The sequence below is a fragment of the Cucumis sativus genome, chromosome 4, assembly GCF_000004075.3.
Source record: "Cucumis sativus cultivar 9930 chromosome 4, Cucumber_9930_V3, whole genome shotgun sequence".
Classification (NCBI taxonomy): Eukaryota; Viridiplantae; Streptophyta; class Magnoliopsida; order Cucurbitales; family Cucurbitaceae; genus Cucumis; species Cucumis sativus.
Window position 1 is genome coordinate 3,714,121 of NC_026658.2, and position 15,147 is coordinate 3,729,267.

The 15,147-nt window shown below is 32.4% G+C and overlaps 4 protein-coding genes across 5 annotated transcripts; 3 read left to right on the top strand and 1 right to left on the bottom strand.

Annotated features, from left to right (window-relative positions):
- The first annotated feature begins 1,817 nt into the window (after positions 1–1,817).
- LOC101217763 (GATA transcription factor 18) lies at positions 1,818–3,657 on the top strand. Of its 2 annotated transcripts, XM_031883718.1 has the most exons (3): positions 1,818–2,083; positions 2,216–2,344; positions 3,091–3,657. In XM_031883718.1, exons 1-3 carry the CDS (start codon positions 1,895–1,897, stop codon positions 3,406–3,408), a joined length of 636 nt encoding a protein of 211 aa, XP_031739578.1. In that variant the 5' UTR covers positions 1,818–1,894; the 3' UTR covers positions 3,409–3,657. The 2 variants fall into 2 exon arrangements, with proteins under 2 accessions (XP_031739578.1, XP_004146553.2); XM_004146505.3 differs by having other exon boundaries at positions 1,818–2,344.
- Positions 3,658–5,847: 2,190 nt separating this feature from the next.
- Positions 5,848–7,980, top strand: LOC101205115 (putative 2-succinyl-6-hydroxy-2,4-cyclohexadiene-1-carboxylate synthase). The gene is made up of 5 exons (XM_004146452.3): positions 5,848–6,176; positions 6,498–6,908; positions 7,238–7,327; positions 7,430–7,497; positions 7,619–7,980. The coding sequence occupies exons 1-5, from the start codon at positions 5,937–5,939 to the stop codon at positions 7,752–7,754; spliced, it is 945 nt and encodes a 314-aa protein (XP_004146500.2). The 5' UTR covers positions 5,848–5,936; the 3' UTR covers positions 7,755–7,980.
- A 2,662-nt stretch (positions 7,981–10,642) lies between these two features.
- On the top strand, positions 10,643–12,376 carry LOC101218004 (zinc-finger homeodomain protein 6). Its single transcript, XM_004146506.3, has 2 exons — positions 10,643–11,069; positions 11,774–12,376. Exons 1-2 carry the CDS (start codon positions 10,709–10,711, stop codon positions 12,139–12,141), a joined length of 729 nt encoding a protein of 242 aa, XP_004146554.3. The 5' UTR covers positions 10,643–10,708; the 3' UTR covers positions 12,142–12,376.
- A 558-nt stretch (positions 12,377–12,934) lies between these two features.
- On the bottom strand, positions 12,935–14,191 carry LOC101218242 (late embryogenesis abundant protein D-29). Its single transcript, XM_004146507.3, has 3 exons — positions 13,731–14,191; positions 13,424–13,533; positions 12,935–13,325 (listed from the first exon to the last, which is right to left on the bottom strand). The coding sequence occupies exons 1-3, from the start codon at positions 13,970–13,972 to the stop codon at positions 13,054–13,056; spliced, it is 624 nt and encodes a 207-aa protein (XP_004146555.1). The 5' UTR covers positions 13,973–14,191; the 3' UTR covers positions 12,935–13,053.
- Between the last annotated feature and the right edge of the window lie 956 nt (positions 14,192–15,147).

Consider the following 15,147-nt stretch of genomic DNA (forward strand, 5'->3'; position numbering starts at 1 on the left):
ATAAACTGTACACGAACATATTCTCATAACATTTTCTAATATACTAAACAGTAATTTAGTGTGTAAATGTAGAGAGAGAGAAAAAAGGTTGAAGAAGGGAGAGAAAGAAATAAGGCATCTTTTGGAAAGCGGTGGTCGTCGAACTCTGTCTCATTCATCAATCTCCAGACGATCCGATTCTCTCTTGTGCATTGGCAACATTTTTTTGGTCATCAAATTAAATCATCCATGTGGGGTCACTTCAAGTTTTTATTTTTCTATTTATATTTTTGCCTTTTATATTCTTATTATAGTAATTTAGGCATGAAAGGTTCAAGTATTGAATCATGTTCTTAATTTTGTCATGATCCCTGCCACATACGCACAAGACATAAAGAAAAAACAATCCAATTATTTAATTATATTCCACCTTATGATCATTATACCCAACAATTTTGGGTCTCTCACTTTTTAGTTTTCGGGTTCACCTCATCATTTCTAGACAAAAAAAATAATAATTTAATATCATACCAAACAATGAACCAAAGTAGTAGATATTATACTAGTGGTATAATATTTTCAATTTTTTGTTGGGAACAAAATCTCTCCTTGGTGAAAAAAGTGATCATATGGAGTATGTGAACAACTAACTATATCTATCGATCAAAATTGTTTCGAGGAATTACTCAAACACCTACCTTTTATCATTCTTCCATGATCTATCTATTTAATATCATATATTTTATAAATATTTTGATTTATTTTGAAAACATTACTCTTTTATCAAATAAGATGTGTGTGTGTTTTGAGGGGGAAAAAGATAGATATGGGGAAAGTAATTCCATATTGGTTGGGAGAGAGAGTGAGAGAGAGAGGGTGTAATGTAATATTAAGGCCTCGTGATCGGAGAAGGCAGATCCATGGAAGACTGTTCCCCTTAGTCACGTGGACTCCTTTGACTAACACAATTACCGATATCTCCCCCTCTCACAATCTCCCCTCTCTTTTTTTTCTTTTCTTTTTTTTTTTTTGTTTTTGTCCATATAGCAAAAAGAAAATTAACTTCATTTTTAATCCATGTATTTTGGATTTTCTTCTGTTTCGGTTTTACTATTTTCAAATACATTAATTTGGCTTGTTCTTCATTTTTTTTTTCTTTTAATTAACTTAGTTTTTTTTATAAATTTTGGTAATATTAAAAATAAATAAATATAGACAATTTGACGTATAACAAAAAAAAAATACTCATCAAGAATATTGATGGAGGTTGATGGATTGATCTATAAGATATACATCTCAATTTATATTAATAGTGATTCAAGTATTTAAATTTAGTTGATTGATGAGTTAAAGTTTGGGTATAAATATTTAAAGAAAATGATCCAATTAGAGAACATATAGCTATTGAATGCTCATAGTCATGAACAATTCAAAAAAAGTAACAAGTAGATGTAAAACAATTATTAAAAAATGTATAATAACCGTGTTTATTGCTTAAATTTTTGAAAGAATTAGTAATTTAACATGATATCAAAACCATCTTAATCACGTTCTTAATTCAATTCAAGTAAAAACTACAAAGGCTGGTTTGAATTAATTTTTTGACAAATTAAATGGAATGATATATAACCAATTTGGGAGCAAGAAAATATGAGATGATATATATTATAAGATTTATACCCTACCAAAACATTACGATCACTGACTCACTGACTCGATGACTGAGTTGCGGTCTCTGACTCAGTTTTCTCTCTCTAGAACATGCAAGCTGAAGCTGGGTCCCACTTCCTTCTCTCTCCTCTCTACTTTTTTTCAATTTATATATTTCCCAAATCACTCTCTATTTTTTCCCCAACTCTTTCTCTTCTACTCCCCTCTCCCACCTCCTCATAAACCTCAATTCTATTCTAAAATCATGATGCACCACTACGGCGGCGGAGGCGGCGGCAGCGCCTCTTCCTTTTCCGTCTTCTTATCTGTCCCAAACCACGGCGCTGCCGATATGTATTCTTCTTCTACTAATTACGCCTCTTCCTCTTCCTCTCCTTCTTCTGTTGATTGTACGCTTTCTCTCGGTACTCCTTCCACGCGCTCATCCGAATTTGACGGTGATAAACGCGCCGCCGCCGCCGCTGCACGTAATCACCACCGCCGTTCCGCTGGTTCTTATGTCTCTAATTTCTGTTGGGATTTGTTGCATCCTAAGCATAAGACTTCTGGCCGTGGTGGCGGCGGCGGCGGTGCTTCTAATAATAATATAAATGCCGCCGTGAGTAACGGTGGCGATCCGCTTCTTGCTCGGCGTTGCGCTAACTGTGATACTACTTCCACTCCCCTCTGGCGAAATGGGCCTAGAGGCCCAAAGGTAAATCAATATACCATAATGAACTAATATATTAATAACTACACATTAAAACTATAATATCCACCGTAGATTATTATTGATTAAACACTTGTATTTACTTATTATTTTCGTGCATGGAAGATCTTAGTATTACTTATTTTTTTCAATAAATAGATTTGAACCCATTAAAAAAAATATGGGATTTCCATCTCAAAAGTAATCAATATAATGTGATGGCGAGATCTCTTTACTAGATTTTCAAAGTTATTTTCGAGTATGTATTTTTCATCAAACATATTTAATTACTCAAAATTAATTTATATTCTAAAAAGTAATTCGTATATTTTGAATCGTTAAAGGTATATTAATTCAAAATATGACAGTAATTACACTTTCAAAATAAACTTGTAGACTAGCTTAATTTTAGTGTTGTCACGTCTATTATCACTCAAAACCATTATTGGTAATCTTTCTAAAATTAAATGGGATAATATCAATGTTGTATTGACCAATGTTAAGATGGTTTTGAAGCGCAATTAATTATATTGATTAACACATTGGAATCAGACATTTGAATCTCGAGTAGATTTATATAATCAATGTCATGTTCTCTTTTTCTCCCTTTTTGGAAAGGAAACAAATTCTTTTGTTATTATTATTGTTTTAATTTTTATACTCTTAACTTCAAAATACAAATTCAAAACATTCGAGTATTTGTTTTTATTTAATAACACATTATTTGTTTGTGAATGAATTTCTGAGTACAGTCGCTATGTAATGCGTGTGGGATTCGATTCAAAAAGGAAGAGCGAAGAGCGGCGGCGGCGACGGTGAACAGCTCGGTGGCAGAATCAAACCACCACCACCACCACCACCATCACCCAATGTTCAACGGAAGTTATACAAATTCAAATACCTGGGTTCCACAGCAGTTGCCGGCAACAACTCAGAAACATCCTTGCCTGTCGGCTGCCATAGGAAACGAGGACGTTGGACCGGAAAATGGGATTTCGTTTCTGTCTTGGCGGCTTAACGTTGCTAATACCGATCACCGGCCCACTCTCGTCCATGATTTCACAAGATGAGTCAACAACAAAAAAGAAAAAGTACAAATTAGAAAATTAGAAAAAAAAAATCAACTGAGCAGGTTTTTATATATTTTTTATATATAAAAAATTTATAGTACGAATTTCTACTGCGAAGATTAAAAAGCTGAGTCCTTTTTCTCCATCATTTGATGGGATGGAGTGGAATTAAGCTGAGATAATCAATTATATTTTAACTTTAGCTACAATATTTTTATTCTTTTAGTTACATTGAAATTTTGACACCAACATCTATGTTTTCCCCTCCATGTAATCGTAATGTGTATAAACCACAAATATATGGTAATCATGAATGTGAAACAGTAAGGGCAACAAGATGATAGAATTAGAGTAAGGATATAAAACAAAAGTAATAGAGAATTGATGTAGAGGAAATGTTAATATATATATATATATATTAATGGAATGGGTAGAAAATGGTAAATTGATGTGAAAGTGGTAAAAAAAAGAGGGGGGGGGGAGGGGGGAGGGAAAGGGAAAAGGGAATAGGGAATAGGGAATAATGGGACAGTGAAGTGTGAGTTTGAGATTGATACTTTTGAGTGGTGGTTTGATCTGACGATGATGCGATGCCATTTGATTGTTTATATATTTAATTTCCATTGGGACACTCGCTTCCTATTTTGCTTTTTTATTTAATATAGTTGTTGTTTAGGTTTAGGTTTAGGCATCATGGTTTTATTTCGAAATTCTAACTTTTATGGAAATATCCACTTCAAATTCCCACGACTACACATTATTATTTTATTCCTTTTATTATTCACGAGTTCTCACTTCTGTTCATCCCTTTTTTTTTTGTCCTTTTCTTCTCTTTTTCTTTTTCAAAAATCAATATTACATAACTACAACATCTTTACTAAGAGTATATATGTCCAATTCCAACAACCCTCCTCATAAGGTTGAGTCTAATTGGGACAGAACCAGCCATTGCATCTTGCACTACTTCTGTAGTAAGCCACAAAATTCAAACTATCACCATCAATCTCAAATGAAGCCACCATCCAACTACAATGCTCCTTTTAATGTCTTATTCACAATATTAATCTACCACATACGAAATTGTGGTGCAATACATATCTTTGGTTTAGATCATGTTAATAAATAAAATGTCGTACTATATCTCACTTGAAGTATAATAGTTGTAATGGAACAAGCGATGTGATTGTTCTAAGTACGAATATTTCAATCATTTGAACATGATGCATCATATTTATACCTTAGAATACATTCATACACGAAATAAAATTCAATGGCACTTTCAAATCTAAACCTTTGTTCATTCAATATATCTTCATCCATAAATTGTGTGATGATGATTTGTACTTATGGATGAACACGTTCATATGTGAAAGGATATTGATCAATTTTCTTATAACCATTTCAACTCAAAATTGCAGTAACCATATGTTACATAAGAATTATTGAAAAATGTAAATGAAAAAAAGAGTAGATGAAAATCCTTCTCGCATACCCCTTTTTACATTGGGCATGTGTGTTAACGACGGTTTACCTTTAATATAAATCGTAATTGTACCATTGCTAAATAAGGGCTATGAAAGGAGAATTTTTAAATCTCAAAATCTAAATTGTATTTATATTTATCCTATCGGTATAGAAGTTGGTTATATAAATACTCTAACTCTACTATGATCATAATCAATATTTTTTCACTAAGGATAAAATGCTCACTTCTTCTTAATAAAGCACATCATTTTGATTCTCTATCATTTACGTTTCTTAAAGTTATTTTTTATTATCAATTTCTTAACATTTATCCATACAAGAAGACAAAAACTATATAAAATACTAAACAATAATTTAAAAAATTAAAACCAAAATTTTATCCCAAATTCATATAAATTAAAACACTTTTACATTAAAAAAAATCTACTTTGAGCTCCTTATATTTAAAAACTTTCAATTAAGAATTTTAGAGATAATTATGGATAATTTTACCCTTTTAACATTCATACAGAGAAAACAATATTAATATAGAGAAAAATATACCTTTATTAAGATAGAGAAATACATATATTTAATATAAATTTTTTCTCATTTTCAAAAAACTTTTATTTTCATTTAGAGAGAGAAAAGGACATTTATTACTATTTTGTTTTTCATTTCGTTTGTAGATGGATTAATGAATTGTGACTAATTATGGGTCTTATTTTAAGGCTTTTTCAATACAAACCTCTATAATTAAATTAAATTGATGGCAGCCTATTTTTGAAGATCTAATTTCCCAAAGATTACAAAAACAAATGGCCCAATTTTGGTTTCATATTATAGAAGAAAAATATAATTCTATGATAATGTAATTTTTGGAAACCTACTTTTCCTAAAGTGGTTGGAACTGGCCACCAACTTAAACCAACCTACTAACCAATTATATCAATGAATCAAATCAAATTTCTTTTCAACTCCAAATTTAAAGGTCCTTCTGTTCATTCCTTCGTTCCTCCAAAGTCATATTCCAAATTCAACTCCCACTTCTAATTAGGATCACCATGGTGAACTTGGTTGCAGCTCAACGCCCACTCTTACATGCCCTAATGAAGATGGCCGGTGTCGTACCTTACTCGGTCGACATCGAGCCCGGCACCATCATGAACTTCTGGGTCCCTATCGAGTCTCTCCCTAAAACCAAAAAAGGCCAACCCCCGAAACCTCCGCAAAAACCAACCAAGCCTGTTGTTATCTTGATTCATGGTTTTGCAGCTGAAGGTATTGTCACTTGGCAATTTCAGGTATTAACTACACAAATTCTAACATACAACTATAATTAAAATGAGTTACAATTATCTTTGATTCAAAACAATTTAAATTCCTATCACATAAATTAGTATTAAGATAAATTAATAGATAAACTAATTAGTGACTGTATATTTTAAAAAGAATACATAGCCCACATCATAGAAAAAGGAATATTCATATCTAAATTCAATGAAATTCTTTGAAGTTAGACAAAAAGATGATACGAAATTGAAAGTTGAATAGAGAACTATAGATAGAGATCAAAAGTGTTTTTTTGTTAACCAATTTTTTCAATTTTGGATGTGCTTATTTAGGTGGGTGCTCTTTCAAAACAATACTCTGTTTACGTGCCCGACCTTCTATTTTTTGGCGACTCCATCACTGATAAAACAGAGCGCTCACCGGCGTTCCAAGCGGAGTGTTTGGCAATAGGGCTGAGGAAGCTCGGAATTGAGAAATGTTCGGTGGTGGGGTTTAGTTACGGCGGGATGGTGGCGTTCAAATTGGTGGAGCTCCGACCAGAACTGGTGGATGCCATGGTGGTTTCTGGCTCGATTTTGGCTATGACAGATTCAATCAGCGACGAGACCCTGCACAGATTAGGGTTTAGGTCCTCCTCGGATCTCTTACTTCCGACGTCTGTCAAGGGTCTGAAAGCTCTTCTCTCAGTCGCTGCTCATAAAAAACTCTGGTTTCCCGATCGACTCCATAAAGACTTCCTGGAGGTCAGTACGAATACTCTGAGCTATATGTATGTATGTATATATAACACATAAAGACTGGTAATTGGTTCTCATCATAGAAAATACTATTTTTACTGAAATTCAATACTCCTGCGACATGACAGAATGAAATTGATGTATATAGAACTTTAAACTAATATATTGAAGTGATGATTGAAATTAGAGGGGACTAGCTACGTGATGAACCTAACAGTTTTTTACGTAATTGGCTATTGTTTACTCTACAAAATTTTGAAATTGAATTGCAGGGGATGTTCCTGTCATTATTTACGTTTGATTTATTTATTTTTGCCCATGATGAACAATTGTAGGTGATGTTCAATAACAGGAAAGATAGAGCAGAGCTCCTTCAAGGCTTAGTTATCAGCAACAAAGACACCATAGTTCCGAAGTTTACTCAGGCAAATATTTCACACCTCTGTCTTTCTTAATTGTGTGCTTCCATTTTCTTTCAGTTTAAGAATGCGCTAATGATTCTTCATCTCTCTCTCTTTCCTCTGCAGAAGATACATCTTTTATGGGGCGAAAACGATCAGATTTTCAATGTAGACCTCGCCCGAAAACTACAACAGTATGCATGATTTTCATTATTTGAAATTGGAATCCAGAGTTTGTTTCAGTTCTAAACTATCATACATACACATATATTTTGTCTAATGAAAATTGTTGATGTGATAATGTGTGTTCTGTAGAGAATTAGGAGACAACGCGACATTTAGAGGCATACCGAAAGCGGGTCACTTGGTTCACTTGGAACGACCTTGCGTCTACAATAGATGCCTCAAGCAATTCCTTGCTACTCTGCATTCAGATGCACAAACCAAATGAAATCATTCGTATACTGTTTTTCCATTTTTTTTCTAAACAAATTAAAATTCACATTTATGTGTTTGATTGATTGATCAAACAATAGCACTTTTTTCTTTGTAAAGTGAATGATTTTTACCAACCTTTATCTAATCTTTATAAAGAAGTTAGGATTTTATATTTCAAAAGTGGGATCCTGGGATTTGTCTGCCTTGAACAAAGAGCATATAATATTCCATTTGACAAACGTACGTGTATCAAACAAAATGTAAGTTTTATTAGTCTTCTTGTTTGTAACATTCGCGCACTAAAACATAAATACACACAATAACAGAAAAGAAGGAATAAGGAATAAGGAAGACAAAAAGTCCATTTTCCGCAATGTGGCAGGCAAATCAATGAACTTTGATTAATCATCAAGCCAAGATATAAGTTAACTAGCTATGAAGCAACTAAGCAAAGCATGTGATTCGCAATCATGTCTGTAGGTTTGTGTTGACGTATATTATTATTTATTGTTTTTATTAGGGTAGATTAATTAGAAAACTCACTATACTTCCTTCCTCTAGTTTTACAGTCTGAACCTCCTAAAACTAGATATTGGGCAAACCTCCAAACCTTACGTCATCAATACAGACGACTAACGTCCCTTTCTGATGTGTATAACATAATAACAGTTTATGTTTCAAACAGTGACGTATTCCGAAATTTTGTTGAGTTTAAACTTAGATCTAAAAGAGATTGAATAAAATTTTTAATAATCGTTAGACTAGTCACTACGTCTATATCAAATTTGCTCATGCCCTCAACTTCTTTCTCTCCTACATTTTCGAGAGCTAAATGTGGACTAAACCCCCGACTAGCTTCTTTCTCAATGAATGAGTAAACTGGAATCAAAAATCAAATTTTCATTTCTAATTATTCTAGCAAAATTGATGTTTAAGTAAGAGTATTAGCCGAACAAAAGTATATCAAATATAGAATTTAGTATAGGTCCAGGGCTCATCTCCCAATTTTATTGTCTTTATATAAACAAAATTAATTTATGTTTAATATTTGAGACAGTTTAGTGGTAACTATGGTTCTCATTTCCTCTTGCAACTAGAGTTTAAGTCTTTGTTGTGTAGTTTTTTTTCAGATTTTTATTTTTTCTCTAAGTTATAACTCGAAGTCATTCAATAAATTTACTGGATCTGCCACTGTTGATATGTCTTGTCTTAACAACTTCAATGTTGGGAACGTAACTTATACATACCATATATCATACAATGAACAGTGCAATGACAAAAATGACTTAACCATCAATTACACTATGTTGAAAGTAAAGATAAAAACACAGTAAATAAACTATGTGAAGAAAACAAATTTGTTCTCTTGCAATATATACCCAAGAAAATACATCACAACAGAACCTTGACCTTGCTTGATTTGATCATATCTTACTTTTACTCCAGCAAGGATTAAAATATCTGTAAATTCAAGGGTTGGACATCCATATTTACATCTTTTATGAATGCTCAAAATATGCCATCTAATTTGTTTCGGAGCAAAAACAACTTAATTGTTAATCTAAATAAATTTTATTAATTTTGTAACTTCTAAAAACATCCGTCCATATTGATATTTTGTCAATATACCTGCAGATATATATCCTTAAAATTGAAACCTGCATGACATCTCTCAAATACAACAAAATAGAAAAACCGAAAAATTAATTATTTAGACTATGTTTGATAACCATCTCGTTCTCCATCTTTACACATGTATTATTATTCTCAATCTTACTTTCATTTAACTTTGCCCTTGCTACATGGAGAGGTTCAAAGGCACTTGTTTTAAACAATCCAAGAACAATTTGAAAGAAATTCAAAGGAGAAGGAGCTCTCAACTTTAGATATCACAACACAAAGTGATAAAAGAAATTGAAAAGGAAGAAGTGAAGATGGAGATTTAAACCATTAGTAGTATGTAAATAACAAATTAAATAATAGGAAGTTAATTTACTAAACAAACAACCAAAAATGATTCATAAACGAAACTTTTTAACATTACAACATGACTGTTTTCAATTTTAGCAAATGATAAAAGTACTGAAATAAACAACAAAGTCATAATTAAAAGTCTATTTGATAAAACTTTTGGATTTTGTTTTCTTCTTAATCATAAAATCATAATATATAATATATATATATATATATATATATATATATATATATATATATTCCATTAAAATCTACTGAACCACACAAAATTTTAATATAGTGAAAAAGAAATTTGGTAAAATAGTGTTTTGTTCTTTTCCGAAAGTTGTCAAAAATAACAAATTTGACAAAATATTTACAATATATAGCAAAATTTTTAAATTTTAATAATAATAAATATCGATATATTTATATGCTTATATGAGTGGCATCGATAAACCGTGATAGAATAATCGATAATCGAATTTTTGAACATCAACTTCAACCCAACCCATATTTTAAATTAACTCAACTCAACTCATATAATATGAGTTGAACGGTTGGAATAGTCTAGTTATTTGGATTGAACTCTTATACCTCTCGTCAACGTGTGAAAATGTGAGAGCGAAAGAAGTGGATCTTTTTATCTATTGTCTTTCTCTTTATTAATCATTAATCAATTATCTATTGTCTTTCTCTTTATTAATCATTAATCAATTCATTAATTAATTTGGGGAATAGAAAGGCGTGTGAAATGAATAATTATTTGCTTCATTGAGGGATGAAATTAAACTTTAATTTCTCTCTTTTTTAAAAAATATATATATTATATATATAAATTAAATATCATTAGGGACATGAAAACTAGGGCGAGAAAAGATCTAAGAAGATATTATATTTAAATTAGTAGATCTCATTAATTTAATCCAAAATGGGAAACCAAAGAAAGAAAGAAAGAAAGAAAGATGTAGAAGAAGGGAATCCACACAACACCCTTTATTCAATTAATTCATAATGGAATTCAAAAACCAACAAACCACATCTTCATCTCACCATCACCTTCCTTTTCAATATTCCCTCAGACCCAGAACAGATCCTCCTCCTCCTCCTCCTCCTCCTCCTCCTCTCAATCTAGATCCCGCCCCTGCTTCCCCAACCTCCACTCCGCTTCGATACAGTCAATGCTTGAAGAACCACGCCGTGAAGACTGGTGGCCATGTGCTCGACGGCTGTGGCGAGTTTATGCCCAGTGGGGAAGATGGTACTCCTGATAGCTTTAAGTGCGCCGCCTGCGAATGCCACCGGAGTTTCCACCGGAGAGTATTGGAAGAAGAAGATATAACCAACAACACCCGCCTTCACATCCTTACTTCCGGTATGTTTCATTTAACTTCAACCTTCAAATATATATCCATAAATATATATAAATTTAAGCTTTAATTTCATCCCATTATTTGTTTAATGTCTAAATTTAATAATCGAACTAAAAAATTTATAAACCATTGCAAAATTTTCTCATTCGATAGTGTGTATCCATGATAAAATACAAAATTTTACTCTATTTTAAATATATTTTTGGTCATTTTATTTTTTTTAAGACTACTTTTCAATTTATGCTTTAAAATTTATTTAATTTTAATCATAAGTTTTCAATAAATCTCTAGTATCATTACGTGTTTCTCACGTGTTAATATTATTATTATTATTTAAAAAATTAGATAAAAAAATAAATTTCAAACACTAAATTTGAGATTTATTAAAATTCTGTAGATTAAAATTAGATAATTAACTGTATAAAAATTAAAATGGAACAAATTTAAATAATTGAAAGTATATAATTCAAGATAACTAGTAAATAGTATGATTTAATAATAAGAAAAAGAAAAACAAAGGTTAGCCATCAAATTTAATTAACTTATAGATTACAATAATTTATTGATACGATCGTGTTTAAATTTTAAATGATAAGAATGTAAATAGAAAAAAATTCTTAATTATTGTGCGTGTGTATATAAGGAAGCATAGACACATTGATCAGCTAATTCAAATCATATTGTTTTTAACATTTGGCTCTATCAGCGCCACCACAATATAATACCCAATTCAGCAATGGAAACAACAATAATAAGCAGTACCCTGGGAGGACTCGTGTTGCTCCGATGATGATGACGTTCGGGGGTTCAACGGAAGCCCCAGCAGAGTCGTCAAGCGACGGTGGTGCAGAAGCATCGGGGAAGCAGAAGAAGCGGTGTAGGACAAAGTTCAGCGGAGAACAAAAGGGGAAGATGATGGAGTTGGCGAACAAGATAGGGTGGAAGATTCAGAAGGCTGATGAGGAAGAAGTGCTTAAATTTTGCAATGAAATTGGGGTAAAGAGACAAAATTTTAAGGTATGGATGCACAACAACAAACAATTACCACCTACCAACAACAATTCATCAGGATAAGACTAGCTTAACTTTATTTATATATATCTTCATGTATTATTATTGCAATATTAACAAAAGTTTCATCATGGAAAATGCTAAATTAACGTTATTTAATTTAAAAGTTAATTGATGGTTTTGAAATAATGATTTTAGTGGAGAATGATATGAACATGTTCAGTACTTAGTTTGCATCTGTTGTTGAATATAACAAGAATCGTAAGATAAACCTGTAAAGCTTTTTTGCATTCTTCAATTTGTATTCTGAGCTTACGTACGGTTAAGGTTGCTCTCCCATATATCCATCATGTTAATTACAGTCATATCTAAGCAAATTTCAGAAGTTCTCTCCATCCATTTATGTGCTTTAGGACGACCTCCAAGCTTCTCACTTGTCCCATGAAATCATGTTTAATTAGTACTCAGTCTGCATCTGTTGTGTTATTTATGTTGTTAACATGAGAGGAGTTTAACCTGCCTGCATACTCATATGTTCATTTATATGTTTCTTACCCAAGTTCATTTCTTTTCTTTTAACACATGAGACGAAGTAAAATTGATTTTAAACCGGAGATGAAACAAAATTGATTTTAAATCTTAACGTGACTAATAATAAAATTGAGTTTAGATAACTACACAAGTGAAAATATATTTAAATTAGACTTTCTCAAATTTTGTAAATTAAAGTCGCAACGATCTCATCAAATTTTGTTACTTTCTAAATTCTTTCTAGAATGCAATTTAGATATATATGTTCCTTTTGTATAAAATAAAAATACGAAGCAAAGAAACGAAACTAAAAACACTTCTCCACTTCGATCAACCAATATTTTATTAAACATCCCAACGAAAGCATCCATTACAACTCAGTCTCTAGACCGAAAAGTAAAATCGAAATCAATACAATTCAACCCAAAACCAAAAACAACTTCTTCACAGCTCAGCACTCTTCTCCCTAATCCTACACCCAATTTCCCCCGCCGTCTTTGACGCCATTTCTCTCGCCGTTTCGCAGTTCTCATTCTTCTTCTCCTTCGCCGCCTCATACATCTCCGCCGCCTTATCTTTCCCGCTCACCAGCGTCTCTTTCACCTTCTCCGCCGCCGGCCCCACCACACCCTCCGACTTGCTCTTCAGCTTGCTCGCCGCTTCCGACGCCGCCTTCGCTGCCTCTCCCGCTTTCTCAGATGCGTAATTAGATGCATCTGATCATCATTAACGATTTCGTTAATTTGAATAATCTACATATGTAATTGGTTTGGGTTTTTCATTTTTCATTTTTTTGCTTTAATACAAATTTTACCTGAGGCTGCTGTGTTAATTTTTTCTGTAGTTTTAATGGCTGCATCCCCTGCTTTATCCGCTACGTTATGCGCGGTCTCTTTTATTTCTTCTTCGTTCAATCCTAATCCCCTGTTTTAAATTTAACCCATTCATATTTAAAAAAAAAAACAAAATATCTTAATTTTTCTGATTCTGTAATGTAATATAATCTAAAAAACGATGTTTGAATGGATCATTTCATTTAGTTCTGTTTGATTTACGATTCTATATCAACAAAAATAGAGCAGAATTAAAATAGAAATTAGAAGAAGAAAAAGAGGTGTTACCTGGAAATCTTGTTGTAAGCCCAGTTGGACCAGGACTCAGTCTTGTCCTTAGCCTCGGTGTATACTTCAGAAGCCTTAGATTTGACAGCTTCGGCTTTCTCATCAAGATTTGCACCTTCCGCAATTTCACTCATATTATTCTTCACATCTTTTACTGCTTCTTCACCAAACCCACTGCATTTCTCCGCCACCAACACCAGCCATACCACCGCCACCACTAACGTCCTCGTTTTCCTCCCCATTCTCTCTCTTTTATTTTTATTTATTATTTTTTAAAAAAAAATCCTTCTTTTCTTCAATTATTATAATTCTCTTTTCTCCGATCAGATCCCCTCTACCACCGGTCCACCACCACCACCACCACCAAAATTAAAAATAAAAATAAAAATTATATATAAAAATTCAAATTTATACAGAAAACGAAAATTGGGAATGGAGATCGATAAGTTAAAAAAGAAAGAAGAAAAATGGGAATGGAGATTGGGCGGTGAAGTTTATAAGTTCAAGTTTTGAATAAATTTATATATAATGTGCGGTTTGGGAGGTTTTTGGGACAGAAGCCGGTGAGGGGAGACGGTTACGTGGCTTGTTTGTATCAGACGTGGCGGTTATTTACCTCGTCGTATCTCGATTACGTGGCGCCTTCGAGGCTTACGTTTGATGGGACACGTATTGATTTTGCATGGACCCACTTTTCTGCTCGTTTCGTATTTTACTTCTTCTCATTCCGATTTCCACCAAATCAGCTTTTACCCATTCCTCATTTCCTTTTTAAATTCATATGCCTTTAAAGGTTATTTGATTAGGACATTGCCAAATTCTCTTCATCTATTCATTTACTAAACTCATTCACTATGTCTTTCACAATTCTCCATATATTTGTTTTCTCTTTTTAAGATTCTATTATCCAAACCATGTAAATTTTGAACATATATATATATATATACACCACATATTTTTTTAGTTGTTTTACACGTTTCCATTGGCTTCTTTTTATTAAAGACAAAATTCATCCATGGTTATTAGCTAATTAAATCCTCATATTTAGTTGTTACGTTGGTCTTGACTTAAAATTTAACCTGTAAGCTTTGTGAGGCCTGTGTATATGAAAGACAGAAGTTATAAGTGCCTAACATTGAAGATAATTTTGGAGAGTTTATCACTGAGGAGCCTAGATCATGTATGATCTTCTTGAATTTTAATAAATGACATTTTCAATTAAACTAAAGATGTTTAGAGGTAAGTAAGTGTGATTACATTGAACTTGGATAACCTCGTTTTCGTGTTCTATTCTATCTTCTCGTGATGTTACTTTGAGTCTTCAACAGAGTCAAATCTTGTCTTCAATAGAGTCAAACAAGAAGGATGGATATTGAATTATTGCTTTTGTCAAATCTATTCATAATGATCTCCTTCT

What these genes read in the sequence shown, in the direction of transcription:
- LOC101217763 (XM_004146505.3), top strand. Translation starts at nt 1,895, where the DNA reads ATGATGCACCACTACGGCGGCGGAGGCGGCGGCAGCGCCTCTTCCTTT. An exon ending in ATGGGCCTAGAGGCCCAAAG is followed by an intron (nt 2,345 to 3,090) that starts GTAAATCAATAT and finishes TTCTGAGTACAG; the next exon opens with TCGCTATGTAATGCGTGTGG.
- LOC101205115 (XM_004146452.3), top strand. Translation starts at nt 5,937, where the DNA reads ATGGTGAACTTGGTTGCAGCTCAACGCCCACTCTTACATGCCCTAATG. An exon ending in TTGTCACTTGGCAATTTCAG is followed by an intron (nt 6,177 to 6,497) that starts GTATTAACTACA and finishes GTGCTTATTTAG; the next exon opens with GTGGGTGCTCTTTCAAAACA. An exon ending in TAGTTCCGAAGTTTACTCAG is followed by an intron (nt 7,328 to 7,429) that starts GCAAATATTTCA and finishes TTTCCTCTGCAG; the next exon opens with AAGATACATCTTTTATGGGG.
- LOC101218004 (XM_004146506.3), top strand. Translation starts at nt 10,709, where the DNA reads ATGGAATTCAAAAACCAACAAACCACATCTTCATCTCACCATCACCTT. An exon ending in CCTTCACATCCTTACTTCCG is followed by an intron (nt 11,070 to 11,773) that starts GTATGTTTCATT and finishes TGGCTCTATCAG; the next exon opens with CGCCACCACAATATAATACC.
- LOC101218242 (XM_004146507.3), bottom strand. Translation starts at nt 13,972, where the DNA reads ATGGGGAGGAAAACGAGGACGTTAGTGGTGGCGGTGGTATGGCTGGTG. An exon ending in GCTTACAACAAGATTTCCAG is followed by an intron (nt 13,534 to 13,730) that starts GTAACACCTCTT and finishes AATTTAAAACAG; the next exon opens with GGGATTAGGATTGAACGAAG. An exon ending in AATTAACACAGCAGCCTCAG is followed by an intron (nt 13,326 to 13,423) that starts GTAAAATTTGTA and finishes AATGATGATCAG; the next exon opens with ATGCATCTAATTACGCATCT.